Here is a 15,064-nt window from a genome sequence, read left to right as displayed (position 1 = left end):
AACCAAAGTTCAATCAAATGTTTACAAAATGACGTGAATAAAATGACAGACGTGAACACGAGTACAAAAATTTGTCGGTATGAGAATTTATTAATTAGTGGTTTTTTTTAGATAAAGCTTACTTCTTACATATCTACTAAAAAAAATACAGCAGCCATAACCATAACAATAGAACGATAGATGGTTGGATGATCAACTATCTAACTAGGCATTTAAAATAACTAAGCTTCTCTCATAAAGATCACTATACAATAGAAAACCAAAAAATTGTTTCGGATATTATTCAAGAAAACTAAATTTTTTGTATTTTTTCTTATTCCAACTTCACCATAAATTTCCAAATTTTGGCGTTAAAAATCGATATTAATCTTTATTCTTAATGTTTATTTTAAACTTAGAACGTCATAGATTTTAAGACTTGATTTTTCTCGTAAATCTCGCTGCCTTTGCTTTATCTTCAGTTTTAGCGTGTCTGTTTTCTCTCAAATAATTAGTACAGCTGAAAGTTCTTACTTTCATCTACGTAGAATAAAAATATTTTGTTTATTCTTGACGGCCCTACTCTTCTCCGTTTCCTACATGTTATTTCTTCTAATTTTATATAGGATTGATTATTGTAACTCGCTCTGCTATGGTCTTCCTGATTCCACACTCTATCCTTTAAGAAAAGCTTTTTACTCTGCTGCTCGTTTAGTTGCTCGTGCCTCTATCTTTATTGCCTCATGTATTTCTATATCTTGTTCTTTTACACTGGCTACCTTGAAGTATACAATAATTTTAAAATTAGCACATTAATGTACTAATCTCAATCTTAAATATTTCATAAGTACTAAAAGATATAATTATTAAACCTAAACGCCACGGTTTACGATCGTCTTCTCGTTTTTACTTCTTAACTACTGTTAAACACTTTTATGCTAAATCTGCATTTGCTTTTTCTGGCCATTTTCTCTGAAACCCTCTACCTCCTTCTCTAACTACTTCTCCATCAATTCCAAAGTTCAGAGTAGATATTAAGATCTGTCTGTTTGTGGAATTTAAAAAAAAAATTTCGGTCAGGTTTGGTATTGGTAGTGTGGTGCTCGATTGATTTACATCATATTTGACGGGTTGTGAATTTGTTACAAAAGGTATGTTTTGATGGTTTGGTGTTTGATGAGATGGAAATGCAAACAGGTGTACCACAGGGATCAGAGCTAGGTACAATATTATTTATCATGTATGCGTCTGGGTTACCGGGTTTGATTTATGATCTTGATTTGAGTATTCACATGTATGCGGATGACCTACAAAGCTATGCTGCAGGTCTGGTGAAAGATGCTCAAGCTATCTCTGATAGTTTAACTAGGTGCATTATTAATGTGAAAAATTGATTAAGACTCAAAAGTTTGAAGCTAAACCTTGACAAGACGAACTTGATATGGTTTGGCTCTAGGAAAGCTTTATCCTTACTAGTAGATGTGATTTTTGATATATTGGGTAATAGGTTGATCTCAGCTGATAAAGTCAAGAACTTCGGTGTGGTGTTTTACAGTGCTTTGACGACGTTGCCTCACTTGGCTAACTTAATGCTAATTGCTTTTTACAGCTACGAAGATTTTATTTGGTCAAGAAATGTCTTTTAGATGATATTTTCACTAGTTTGGTGGTGACTTTGGTACTGTCTAGATTGTATTATTGCAATTCGTTGTTGCTGGTGCGGCGCAGTAGTGGTAAATAAAGTTCAACAAATCCAAACCGCTGCCGCCAGATTGGTCATTGGTTTCGGTAGGCGTGATCACATCACAAAGTGTTTGGAAAGTCTCCACTGGTTGCCGATTGGGGAACGAATAAAATTTAAGATGACATGATTGCGTACATGGTTATGGTCCCAAACATTTGAAGGAGGTGTTTTGCTAGAGAACTGAAGTTGATGTGGGATATTGCGTTCGGTTTCGTCAAAAAGGATGACATTGCAAGGGCTAGAACAAAACTGGGTAACAGATGTTTGCAGGCTGCTCTGCCAAAAATATGGAACGATCATCAAAAAACATTGAAGCACTGTTTCATTAAATAACTTTAGACGAGAGTTAAAAAGTTATTTTTTCAACAAAGCATTTAATGAATCACAGTTAAATCCTCTGAGGAATGCTAGTAGAGTAAATCAATAATAATAAAAGTAATAATAATAATAATAATATAATAATATGATAATATAACAATAATAATAATTGAGGAGCGCTGTTGCTGTTGGACAACGCGAAAATAGCGCTTTATAAACTACTTGAATGATTGATAGATTAAATGATTGATTAATTAATTGGCTAATTGAACTCATTGAAAATTGATTGACCAGAGTAAATTATGTATTTTTAAATTGTTAGCATCCATGGATATATCCATGTTAGCACAACACCAGGTTAAAAGTAAACTCTCAAAAAACATTTTTTCTTGGACTTATTTTTAATTTATGTGTTGTTTTAATCAAAGTTTATAAGATTTTAGCTATTTTTATAATTATTTTCTAAAAGTTTTCTAAAGTTCGAATTTTGTTTTTTAAGTCTTGCTTTTTATCTTCTTTACTAAGTTGAAAATTGAGCAAAAGAATGAATGATTGGCAGACAGATGATCAGCAGATGATGAAGCCTTTCTACCATGGTGATTTTAAAATTAAATTTAATTAACAATTCTCTTTGATGCTTTGTTGATCAATGATGATCACCAGATTTTTATGCGAAGAACTCAATGCACGACAAAATATCAGTTTTAAATTCATTTTTTTTATAAAATGAATGAAAATTTTTTTTTTTATAAAATTCTGTTTTTTTTACAAGCAATTTTTAACCATAATTTAAAAATTTGAATTTAATATAATTTGGTCAAAAAAAGCTTTTTGTATTGAATAATTCTGACCAAAGCATTAATTTTAAGATCATTATCAATTTGTTCATTCACTATTCACTTTTTTTTATATGTAATAAAATGTTTGTTTTTATAATTTTGGATGAATTTGTATATAGCTGTCTATTGTAATTAATATATTGTAATAATTTTAATTATACTGTACTTTTTTCAAACCATTTTTCATAACCATTTATTGGATTATGATTATAGTAAACAGTAAGTAATAGAATAGAGTTTTTACTTATGCTTTACCTTAATTTTGTCTAAAAATAAAACTTAAATTGATCATTATTTATTTTATTTGTATTTAAAAAATCAAATTGAATTGATTTGAAGTTTTTTTTAAACCAAATAAGGATGGAAAAGAGAGGTTGTATACAGGAACACAAGTGAAAAAGAAAAGCCTAAATTAGATGTTTACTATTACACTCCTGATAAAAAAAAATTGGTTGGTTGGCTGTTCAAACAATTTTTATAAAAAAAAATTTTTTTAATAAAATTATTTCTTTTAGAAAATAAAGTATAAAATATAATTTTTATTTTTTTTTACAGAGATCTAGCATTGAAATAAACAATTATTGTAAGCTTTTATGGTCATTACCATTATTTATTATTAAAATATTAAAGAATGAATAGTTATACATTTTATATTTTCCTCAACTCAAGTGAAAAGTCAGACAAGCGAATTAACATCATCCTGTTTCACATTCTCTAAAATAAAACTAAACTACGAACCATTTGAAATAGTTAGATATGCTGGCAAACGAAAATCAAGGGTCTCAAATGAGTCTCAAAAGCCTAAAATGTAAGATTGTTATTTATATTCAACCAAAACAATTTATGATAAATATTTATTTATCTAACTTTGTTATTTGTTGTATTTCATTTTCAGATGCAAAACAAACAAAAAATCTGAAGTATGTGGATTTTTAACTTTTTATAAGCTAACCAGTTTTTTTTAGAATCTGAATGAAATTAATTTGTTTATGAAGCCATTTAAAATGCACACACTAAATAAATTCATCTGCAAGATAAAACATGAAAGAGTTTTTCAAAGAAAGGATGCAAAATCCAATGAAACAAGTTTTGTGATGTCGTCAGCAGCAGTTCCAGCATCATCCACAGCAGCAGCAGTTCCAGAACCATTCACAGCAGCAGTTTCCTTTTCCTCAAAATCAGTATTATTATGTTCCTCTTCATCAACATTAGCATTGTCACGATCATCAACAGCAGCGAGAGTAATTGCAGCAAAAACATTTCACCAACTTCATGATGATGGCATCTACACAAGTGTTGATAAGAGAGTAGTAATGAACAAGTTTCTCAGGAATTTTAACAAATCTTGCATTGAACTCAAGTTACTGTTGAAGATTTTCAAGTATCTGACAGTGAAAGATTTAGTGTCAGTTTCAATGACTTGCAAGTTATGGAGGAAGGCCTCTCTTCATCAATCTCTGGTATTTCAATTTTTTAGTTTATCAAGTATTTTTTAAAATTTACACCTAATATATGCTTGTGAACACGCGTGTATTCATGTTTAATTATATTGATATTTTTCGTTTATTGCAAAATAATTATTATGTTCTAAAACGGTGAACAAATTTTTATATTTCAACGTTTTTGAAATTCAAAAAGTGTTATCACTGCAGTGATGTCATATGAAAAAATCTTTTGTTTTGTTAATACTCATTCTAGGTGTTGTTAATGTAATCAACCTATTCAAATATGAAGTTGTTAATGTTATTGATCCATTTAAATACTATGTTTGTTGTTATTGGAATTATTTACGACAGTGGGATGGTGTTAAATTGAAAGACTTGAGCATTAGGAAGTGGGATGAGGCAGCTGATTTCTTAAACAGGCGATCAACCAGATACATAGTCAGTTATCTTACAGTAAAATTTGTTTACAATTTGTGTGACCTCTTCTAATTATATTTTTCTTAGTTATTTGGTTTTTGCAGATATGTAAAGAATTATATTATGACTTGTTGATTGATTTAATTTGTTGTATATGATGCTGATGTGTTGCACCATTCATTTCCCCGCAGAATTTCGATGGCCTACAAATTTCAACGAATGTCTCACCAATGACATACTGGTCAAGCGTTGCTAACGCAATGGAGAAGTTGAAATTTTTAAAATTTGTTGATTTGGGTTTGTGTAGCGTGGACGTATTACGCGTGTTCACGTCTCGCCCTTCTCTTGAGCACATCCAAGGTCTGACTTGCTCCATAAAAGCCGTCGAAAATAATCCTCATGATTCCTCTTCACGAAAGTCAGTGCTGCTGCCGCATGTTAATTGTATCAAACAATGATACTAATGAATAAATCATGTATCACATCAGTGTTACGTTGAAAAGCTAGATAATCACGTTGTAAAATATTTAATTCCAGTCGTCAGCAGTCAAGAGAATCCTGCGTTGAACTTGACATGAGCTGGATGTTGCAATCAAAAAGCCTAAAAGTCTTGAAGATAAATAGCAACCGCACCTTCCAAATAACATCTTTTGAAAATATCTCTTCATTACAAAACTTACAAGCACTGGTTGGACAGATTTCTAAAAATTCCATTTTAGAAATAGACATTTTGAAAAACTAAACAAAGATTTTTTTCAAAATTTCAGAGTTTGACCACGGTAGCATATTTAAAAGAAAACAGTCTAGAATGCCTCAAATGCCTCTCAAATCTCCATTTTTTTGAATTTGGTTATTGCTATGGTTGGCAAAAATGGGTCAGTCTTTAACTCTCTGATATGATATTTTTTATTTACTGGATTAGATTAGTAAATATAGAAACGAAATTGTCAATTAACACATTTTCATAAGGTTTTAGAGAATTTGAGTCACTGCATAAGTCTTCAAAGCTTGAGACTGTGCTCTCAAAGTGATTCCATTCAAAATGAAAACAGTGCCGATCCTAGTCGTCTGAAGCATTTCTTCAAATCATTAAAATCGTATGTATACATTTTTATACTTTTCATTCTGATACCATTATTTGTAATAGAATTATTTTCAAACGAAATCTCCAATAAAAGTTTGAAACACCTGGGTTTGATTAACTTCCCAATTACGACATCTATAATTGACATGCTGGCTGAATTAAACAACTTGAATAATCTGGTGGTGCATGTTACTGCAGACACAGAAGCAACGAAGGTAAAACTATATCATTGTATTTCAAGCTGCTACTAGCTGGCGATAAATTTTCGTTCTCTAAGAGTTATAAAATAATCATCTAGTGCTTACATCTACGTACACTTGGAGATTTGCCTAGCATTTATTATTCAAATGTTTCAAAGTAAATACAATTTTTGTTTATTTAAGAATTTATATTCTTTGCACCAAGTTCATTTCGTGTCAAAAGTTATATAAACCATCTCCATAACAAAACTATTTGTAATCATAAATTCCCATAACATTAATTTTTGCACGAAACCAATTAAAAACTAAAATTAACAATCCTAGGTAACGTTGAACAATCAAATAGTTCAAAAATCGAAATGCCTAAATTCTTTGGATTTATTTCAATGGAAGATTGTTACAAATATAAACCGCAAAGAGAGGGAGGTAGGTAACGAAAAATTATTCAGACAACTTTCAATGAACATGCCCCGAACGAAAATCATATTGGATTAGATACATTCAATCATTCAAAGAATCATGTACGTAAATACATAGAGGAGAAATAAGTCATCCCATCCTCCAGTCTCACAACAAATGTACAGCACGAAAATATCCAAGGAAAGTTTAAATGCTTTCGTAGAATGTTATACAGAACATTTTAACATAATTGTAACAAAATTTATTGGACTATTTATATTTGTACATTTTTATTTGAATAAAATAATCCATAATAAAAATGTTACAATCACAATTTGAACATAAAAAGAATTGAAAACGGTTTATTCAAGAATAGATTTTAAAAACGGTGATCTGATGGTAAGGATTAGTGTTGTAATAAAATTTCAAGTCGTATGCAGGAACCTGGCGACAAGCATGACGTGGTCGGATCCATTGAAATCGTTTGGCAAAGGTCCAATATCATCAGCGGCAGTTGGTGCTTGAAACCAGCCTAACAACTTCAGTGGCCCAAATTGTTTTACATTAGTTAACAACCTATCATTATGAAATGAACATTCTTTGTCGATGACAGAATATAACATGTAATCAAGATTTTTTGGACTTTCATTCAAATGACTTGATGTAAATTCATCTTCCAACTTGAAACTGGAATTCTCGTTGGTCCTATCATAAACCTTAACAACATGTGGATAAACAGATGTTAGGCTAAGATTATGAGAAAGTATGTTTGGTGGATTATCTTCATTTGCATTGTACTTATTCTGCTTTGTGATGAATTGGCATTTTTTGGATATTTGAGATGGCAGAAATGTGCAGTTCTCTAATAAATCCTGTGAATACCTTGATTTTGATAAGCCAGAAATTGCATGGCTGTACAGGCCATCAATCTGTAGCGTGCCTCTACACAGAAATAAATACAAATCGCTGTTTGGTAGAAGATTAAAGTCCCCACAAAAAATTATAGGACATTTGATCCAGCTCCCCTGAAATGGAATGCGATATTTGTTTGCGTATTTTTCTAACTCGGCCAACATGATAGAAGCTTGTGTTAGCTTGACATCTCCTCGATTAGGATTATATAAGAAATGAGTGTTAGCTACACAGATGTAAGAATTCTGTTTATTTTTAACTGTATGATTCCTCAAAACGACAATCTGTCCGACATTAGATCTAGTTTCACAACTGCCATCATAAACTTGATAATTTATATTCTGGTAATCAACCATTTGGAAGATGCATTCCTTGTAGTATATGGCACATCCATCTTCATTGTCTACTCCAGGCCTTTTCATATAAATACCTCTAAAGCCTGTTTGAATAGTTTATGATTTTAGGTATTGATTATTATTGTTACTGATTTATTAATTTAACTTTAAAACAAAATTATGTGATAGCAAGTTTTTTTTAGAAAAATAATTGAAAAAGTTTAGATTTAGAGGTTACCTCTTTGAATCATTTGACTGTTGATGCACATTTCATAATGCATGTGATGAACTTCTTGCAAGCAAAGAATCTGCAATTCATTTGAATTACGGTGAATGAAACATCAAAATAAAAGTGTGAGTATTACATTTTGTTTATCAGTTGAACCAATCAAAGCTAATTAACAAATACGCAAATTGTAAATGTGAATACTTACATCTGGCTGATATCTATCAATTTCTTCAAAAATGAGTTTTCTTCTGTTCACCCAATTCAAATTATATTCCTCACAGCCTTCATATAGTTCGGGATGTCTCACCAAGAGGTTTTGTGACAGAATATTGTATGTTGCTACGGTTATAGCTGTGCTATTATTACTGTTCAAGTCAATATTATTCCTTGTAGAACATTGGCCAGCTTCATCAATATTCCATTTTCTTTGAGAGAAAAAATCTTAAAAATAATTCATTATAAATTATAACACAATTACTTTTGATAGACAAAACGAAAAAAATAAACAATAATAAATGTCTCTAATCTATCATAGTAGTTTTAATTGAAATTTTGAAGCTTTTAATTAAATTTAATTTTAAAATCATTTGTCTATCGAATCATTTTTATTTCTAAACTAATTAATTATATATATATAAATTACTTTTATGTTTTACTTTACTTATAAAATTAAATTATTAAATATTAAATTAAAAATTAACTAAATTTTAAAACATGTTCTTTTATTTTACTTTTTCTCTTTGGATTTCTATATCTACCCTCTAAGTTGTTACTGAAATTATTTGTTCTTGAAGATGCAATCAAACTAGAAGACGAGGCACTGGGTCGTTGCGGTGAGGCTGGCCGTGGCTGTTGATCAAGTCGCTGATTGTGATGGCCTTGATGGGGCTGCAGGTGGTAATGGGATCCATTTGTAACTGATGACATGCCAAGTCGAGAGTTTGCGCTATTTCGTTGAGAATTCATAATATTGTAAACTAATTTCATTTCAAAACTATATCTCACATCATCATTGTTGATGTCGGGGAAAAAACACGAATTCTACTTTACGAAGTAAAAGTTAGCTCGAGTTTTAAAAGTTTAAATGTAAGCTTAAGTTCTAAATATAAATAGGAAAGAATTGGAAAGATCTTCCTCAAATTTTCAACACCTTTAGAATCATATACTTGGAATAAGCTCACCCGCCTCAACCCTATATTTGAAATAATTGCTCATCATTCACGCACGTTGCAAACCACGTTATGGAGCATATCTTTGCTTATTATACATAGAAACCTGGAGTTTGATTGTAAAAGGTGAAAGTATTTCACAGGCACGAAAATTGAATATAGTACTTTGAATTATGGTATTTGAATTTAATTGTAATTTTAAATTATCTGCCAATCAATGAAGTTTGAAGACCATAGCTCAATTCCTTTACTAAATTTCAGGTTGAGGACTGTTAATTTGGAATCCACACCAAGATTAATTCGCTGTAGTTTTGCAAGACGTTTAAATTTTTATTCTCATGTTTGGAAGCCATGAACTATCGACTGACTGTAGAGTGGAAAAACTATTTAGAACCATTACAATAGCACTTCAATTAGCAAACCGGAAATATTTTATAAATCGTATACACTAACAATAAAAACTGGTAAGTTAAATGTAATTACAGAAGCGAACTTTAAAAGCCTGTAAAATATCATTTTAAAAAGGAATGTAATATAGGTCATAGGATTATAGTATTACTTTAAGCTTTGCATATGACGTTAAAACAGTCGACGCCAAATTCGAGTAAAAATAAAAAGTCATATTTTTTGTTTGACTCAAATCTGACTGAGAGAATAGTATAATCATGAATAATTCCCATCAGCTATTTCTAACGTAAGTCATTTATGTTACATTGGCATAAACGTTAAATCACATGCATGACAAGATAATTAACTCGCAAAAACGTTACACAGCCAGTCTATAGAAAACGAAAGATACTGCGCCGTCCATAAGTGGCCCAAAAAGTGGGGATTTCTTGTGAAAGAGTATGACAAGGTAGTTGCATGATGTTACAGATGGAATATTAATTAAAACATTTATTCAAAATTTATTCAAAATATGTTGCTCAGATGACTGAGAAATTAACTGGCAAGCCAATTGAATGCAGTCTAGTAAGGGTTTCAAATCCGGCAGAGCCTCTCAAACTGCCAGTTGTGCCAGAAAGAAACCCAGATGCACCTATTACCGAATCTAACATGATTGGACTGATGGTTAAAATGAATTTCAGAAACAAAAAATATTGATATGCAGATAACTTTTTATTAACAAAATAAAATGGTTGCTTGACAAATTACAAAAAAAATTTGGAATATTCTTTTAAGGCTTCATAGCACTTTTTAAAGTCTTGCTTTTCAATTCCACCGGTTGCTTTTTTCATCCATTCATAGAAATCATCTTTGTTTTTGTTGACTGCTAAGTAGGCACCAAACACAACATAGGCCTGAAAATATTTAACAAAACAATTTTATATCAAATATAGTCAATAATTAGTTATAATGTTTAAATGAATATTGTGTGACTATGGAATGATTGAATCATGAAAACTACGAAAAGCAAATACTGCAACAGTAAATGTTTCAGCAACAAAAATGTAAATTTGTAATTATTAAAAAAGATGATTAGAAGAGCATTGAGAAACCTATAAAATGAACCATTTATTTTAATATAATTTTAAATTTGTGAAAAATCAAATAAATCCTATCTGCATGAGAAATTTGGATAACAGCAATTTTATAAATTTTCATGATAAACTTGAATAATAATTTTATTTTCAATAAATTACATGCTTTCTGGAAAATCCTAATAAAACTGAAAAGACAAGCTTAAATTGATTAATGCCAACATTTATCAAATATATATATATATATAACTATGCCCCATGCTTTGTGACAATTTTTAATTAAAATGTGTTGTTTATGTGATACATGGAACCCTTCTACCAAAAATCCAATCCAGCCTGAAAACTTAAACATAAAATTTATTTAAAATTACTATTGGATTATAAAATGATGATGGCCACTTTCATTTTTTACCCATTGAATTCATAAACTTCTTACGCAGTTTTTAAAAACATTTGAACAAAATTAATCAAATAATCAAAAAACATCAAAAATTGTTTTGGTACCTTAGTAATTCCACGAGATCGCATCTTGCTTATGTGAGCATCATTCAAACCAGGCACAGTTTCCACGCCATTATCTTTCATTGGTTGGCTTAAAAATTGATTAAATTTAACGATGTCATGATTTGTTCTTTCATCATCACTCTGATCCGCCATATACGCTAAAAAATTGAAAAACTAGTCTACGTGTTATCAGTTTTTAGTTAATATTTCAAAATGTAGTTCAAACTAATTTCATTACGTCTAGCTGGAGACATGCTTATCAACTATAAAAACACTTCTATGGAAAGAGAAAATACATTCGAAGCTATTTATATAAAAAACCCAATTTTAACTGTGAAGATAGTTGTATATTCTGCTGAAACGCGTTTATATGTTTATATTTAAACTTAAAATTTATTTTATAGATATTGTGTTCAGCAAACAAATAAATTGTAAAATAATTTATTGTTCCATTATTTTCTGTTCACTATACTTCCACATTGTCTCACTTTTTTCTCCTCCTAACATTTCGCAACGCAACTCTGAATCTGCCGACAACGTTTCATCGTTGGAGAATAAAATTAGGGAACTAAATCGCAGTAACACAGTGAATTTATGGAGCCGGCCATCATTGTTTCGCTGAATAATTTGCAGTTAGTAGCATTTCTTAAATTATTGTATATTATTTTTTGTTTCAATTTAATTTTAATAACAATTTTCTAATTTTATTTTATTTATTATATTTTAAATAAATAAATTATAATTAATTAATATTATTAATTATTGTTAAATATTATTAAATGAATGAAAATTGAAATGACATGTTGACTGACTGCAGACATTTGACGTGACACATGACATGCCAAGTATTATGTCTGTGTTTAAAAATCATTTATTATTCATTCATTTCATAAAAATTTAAATTTTAAATCAAGTTCAATTTACATTTACAATTAACTAACGTTTAACCTTTAGCTATGATAACTGAAGAAGAGACTGCATATAATTAAATTATTCTATTTTCATTTTATTTTTTGGTACAATTTTGAGTTCTGGTTTAGTATGAGCAATGAGATGTGTTTGTGTTACAACACACATTTGTCATATTGGTAGTTGGTAGTATATTAATTATTAGGTCATGCAGTATTGCATGCATGTGGAATCATTATATAATAAAATTTAAATGAAGTTCTTTTTTTTCCCTATGTTTAATTTTCATACCTTATAATTTGTTGATTTACAAATTTATTTTTATTTGAAATTATTCAAGATTATATATAAACAAGATCTTAATTATCATATTACTTTATAAATAAATTAACTTTTTATTTTTTCATTTTTAGAATATAATTTGCCATTTAAAACAAGGCAGCTATAAACATCAACTTTTTATAATTTTATATTTCATTGCAATTTTATCTGCTTTACCTAATTTTAATCTATTATTATGGTATTTTATTTTTTCTAACAGTGATTTGTATTTACATTACTGTAGTATTAAAATACTTTCAGTGGAATGATTATTCAGAATGTTTTTAAACTATATATTAATAATTCCTTTCAAGGTATTCCCTTGTCATCAGCAATGATAAGTTGGAGAATGTACTGAGTGATAATTTATCAGTTGAATTCACAAAAATTGTGCAGTGGCTCACTGATGAACTTGCAAAGTTGGTTGGCTTAGAAGAATGTGTTACCGCAATTAATGGTAATTTGATGCTTTGAATGTTTACTGCTCATATATATTTGTTAATTTTTTAAAACTATTTTTATTAATTTCAATTCTGTTTGTAATTTAATATCTACCTTTCTTCCAGGTCCTGCTGATGAAGAACATTTTCATATGGAACTCAGTGGTTTTTTGCGAGAATATGGTATTTTCAGTAAATTTTTCTCATTATTTCATGATCATTTAGAAATTATAAAAAATATACAACAGGTGGTTGTGTGCACAGTTGCTTAACAGATGGTCCCATAAATGAGAGGTTGGCCAGTCGGCATAATAAATTACTCCTCTTAGATTTTCTCACATCTGAGCTTCAGGCCAGCAGAATTGTTGCTCTAGAAAAACCACACCTTCTACCTAAGACTTCAAAACCTGAATTGGTCTGAATTGTTGACATGCTTCTGTGTTCTTAAAAATTTTTTCAGACTAATTGTTTCAATTACTATGTACAACTATGTATTCATTTCTATGTATTATGAACTTGGTTGATGCAACATTAAGTAACATTTTTGTTTCTCACAAATGTTTGCTTGTTTACTGCTGACATTAATATTGAGTTGTTCGAATTGATTTGAATTTCAGAAGGAATCATCTGCTGCCTGCCTGCTCAAGGACCTGCTCATCACTCTCTCATTCCCCAAACCACCTGAAGGCCTCACGTTCTTCCAGCTCTTCAGTAAAGTCGAAAATAAAGTTTGTTATCATTTTTCTAATGTTAATTTTAACTGTTCTAGACATTGAAACATTTGGTAAGTTTTATATTTTCCACTTCATATACTTCTCAACCAGATAAAAGAAATGATCTCAAAGATTGAACTGGCACACATGAGCAAACCTCTGTTGAAGGCCACCCTGTCGGACAAGCAGTGGAGTCAGGTGGATTACATGAATCAGGCTCTGAGGGTGGAGTATGAGCTGAGAAGAACCATGCTGCTTGAGAGGCTCGATGTCACCATTCAATCATTTCTCTGGGCTGATAAGGTTTAATGATGTTGTCTGTCAATCTTTTTTCACACTGGCTTTGTATCATTGTGTTCTGTTTTACATAAATATCATGTTGGCTGGCTTGTATCGTTTAGTTCCATCATGTTGGCTGGCTGACGGTGTTGATGAATATTTCTCATGTTTAAATTTTTGCTTCCTGATTGCTATAACATATTTGTGATTTGATTCAACTAATTTGTTATAAACAAAATAATTAAAAAAATTAAAAATGTTTTTTTATGTAATTATAAAACGCATTGACTTATGTATAAATCAACTATAATTAGATATAGTTGGAGTTGATTAAATTGAACGCAAATTAATTTTAAACATTTATAACTATAAATTCTTATGCCGGCAAGTCAGTAGAGTTCAAGTACAATATTGAATCAAATATGGTCTTCTTCCAACATTTACAACTGTGCAGACAAAAGAAAGTAAGATAAAAGCAGCATTTGAACAGTACAGAAACCAGCTAAACAGGCAGTATGACATCACCATTGCCCACGTACTTGCCGCCAGGGAAGGTGTGAGCTCTTCTTTCTTTTTCCATTTTCGTATGCGATTGTCATATTTGCAAGGCTCATCTAGGCAATAATTGGTTGACTGTTTAAATAGTTTAAATTAGTCTGGAGTTTCATTCAAAAATAATAAATTGCTATATACATTTTTATGTTACTGCTGTATGTTATAGTTGAAATGAAGATAATATTACGCTAGCCATCAGAATGACCATTCAAAATTTCTTACAAACAAGGATTGAGAGTGAAGATTTTTGAGCTATTTCAACATTGCTTAGACGCTAATTGCTGATTTTAACATCCAATGCAATTCACATACCAAAGATATTTTAATATTCAATTCAATTAACCTACCAAAGATATGTTGAGAATCGAGAAAACGAGCAGCGGCTTGTCTCGTGAGAAAACGAAATGCAGCATCAACAGACACATTATCGGCCAGGTTGGTCAAACATTCTGTCAATCAAACATACAATCCCATTCAAACCATGCATTAAATTTTGTCAATTTTTAATTTCTGTTCTTTTCTTATACAGTTCGCCAACATTACGCTATGCTATATATAACAATGTGAATTGTGTGTTCATCTCAACCATAATGTGATCTATGTTAATGAGTAGTAATTTGCCTAAGAACAAACGCTGTGTTGCATATTTCGTTGTATCTGTGTGTGCGTGCGTGATGTGGATATTTCGTTGTATATGTGAGTGTGTGTGTGTGCAGGGGAATGTGGTGATGATGATGATGATGATGATGATATCGATGATGATGGCAATGGCGCTGATGATCATGATACTAA

General features: G+C 30.4%; 2 protein-coding genes across 2 annotated transcripts in view; one reads left to right on the top strand and one right to left on the bottom strand.

Moving 5' to 3' along the window:
* Window positions 1-6,206: 6,206 nt before the first annotated feature.
* Window positions 6,207-9,119, bottom strand: HELRODRAFT_191048 (hypothetical protein). Its single transcript, XM_009016176.1, has 4 exons — window positions 8,633-9,119; window positions 8,107-8,342; window positions 7,911-7,980; window positions 6,207-7,776 (listed from the first exon to the last, which is right to left on the bottom strand). Exons 1-4 carry the CDS (start codon window positions 8,886-8,888, stop codon window positions 6,851-6,853), a joined length of 1,488 nt encoding a protein of 495 aa, XP_009014424.1. The 5' UTR covers window positions 8,889-9,119; the 3' UTR covers window positions 6,207-6,850.
* Window positions 9,120-11,576: 2,457 nt separating this feature from the next.
* Window positions 11,577-15,064, top strand: part of HELRODRAFT_110606 (hypothetical protein) — a 4,295-nt gene continuing 807 nt past the window's right edge. Inside the window, exons 1-8 of the mRNA XM_009016175.1 lie at window positions 11,577-11,687; window positions 12,600-12,742; window positions 12,852-12,908; window positions 12,974-13,140; window positions 13,343-13,453; window positions 13,550-13,741; window positions 14,172-14,271; window positions 14,625-14,709. Coding sequence (XP_009014423.1) covers window positions 11,650-11,687; window positions 12,600-12,742; window positions 12,852-12,908; window positions 12,974-13,140; window positions 13,343-13,453; window positions 13,550-13,741; window positions 14,172-14,271; window positions 14,625-14,709 — 893 coding nt within the window. The 5' untranslated portion in view covers window positions 11,577-11,649. The remainder of the gene's footprint in view (window positions 11,688-12,599; window positions 12,743-12,851; window positions 12,909-12,973; window positions 13,141-13,342; window positions 13,454-13,549; window positions 13,742-14,171; window positions 14,272-14,624; window positions 14,710-15,064) is intronic.

This window comes from Helobdella robusta, assembly GCF_000326865.2.
Source record: "Helobdella robusta unplaced genomic scaffold HELROscaffold_17, whole genome shotgun sequence".
NCBI classification, from domain to species: domain Eukaryota; kingdom Metazoa; phylum Annelida; class Clitellata; order Rhynchobdellida; family Glossiphoniidae; genus Helobdella; species Helobdella robusta.
This window is presented reverse-complemented; position numbering and strand designations above follow the sequence as displayed.

Bases quoted from the DNA above. Each gene is read 5' to 3' on its own strand.
- HELRODRAFT_191048 (XM_009016176.1), bottom strand. From the start codon at position 8,888: ATGAAATTAGTTTACAATATTATGAATTCTCAACGAAATAGCGCAAAC. The intron at 8,343-8,632 runs GTAAAATAAAAG...ATTATTTTTAAG, and splicing joins TAGAAATCCAAAGAGAAAAA to ATTTTTTCTCTCAAAGAAAA. The intron at 7,981-8,106 runs GTAAGTATTCAC...AATGAATTGCAG, and splicing joins TTGATAGATATCAGCCAGAT to ATTCTTTGCTTGCAAGAAGT.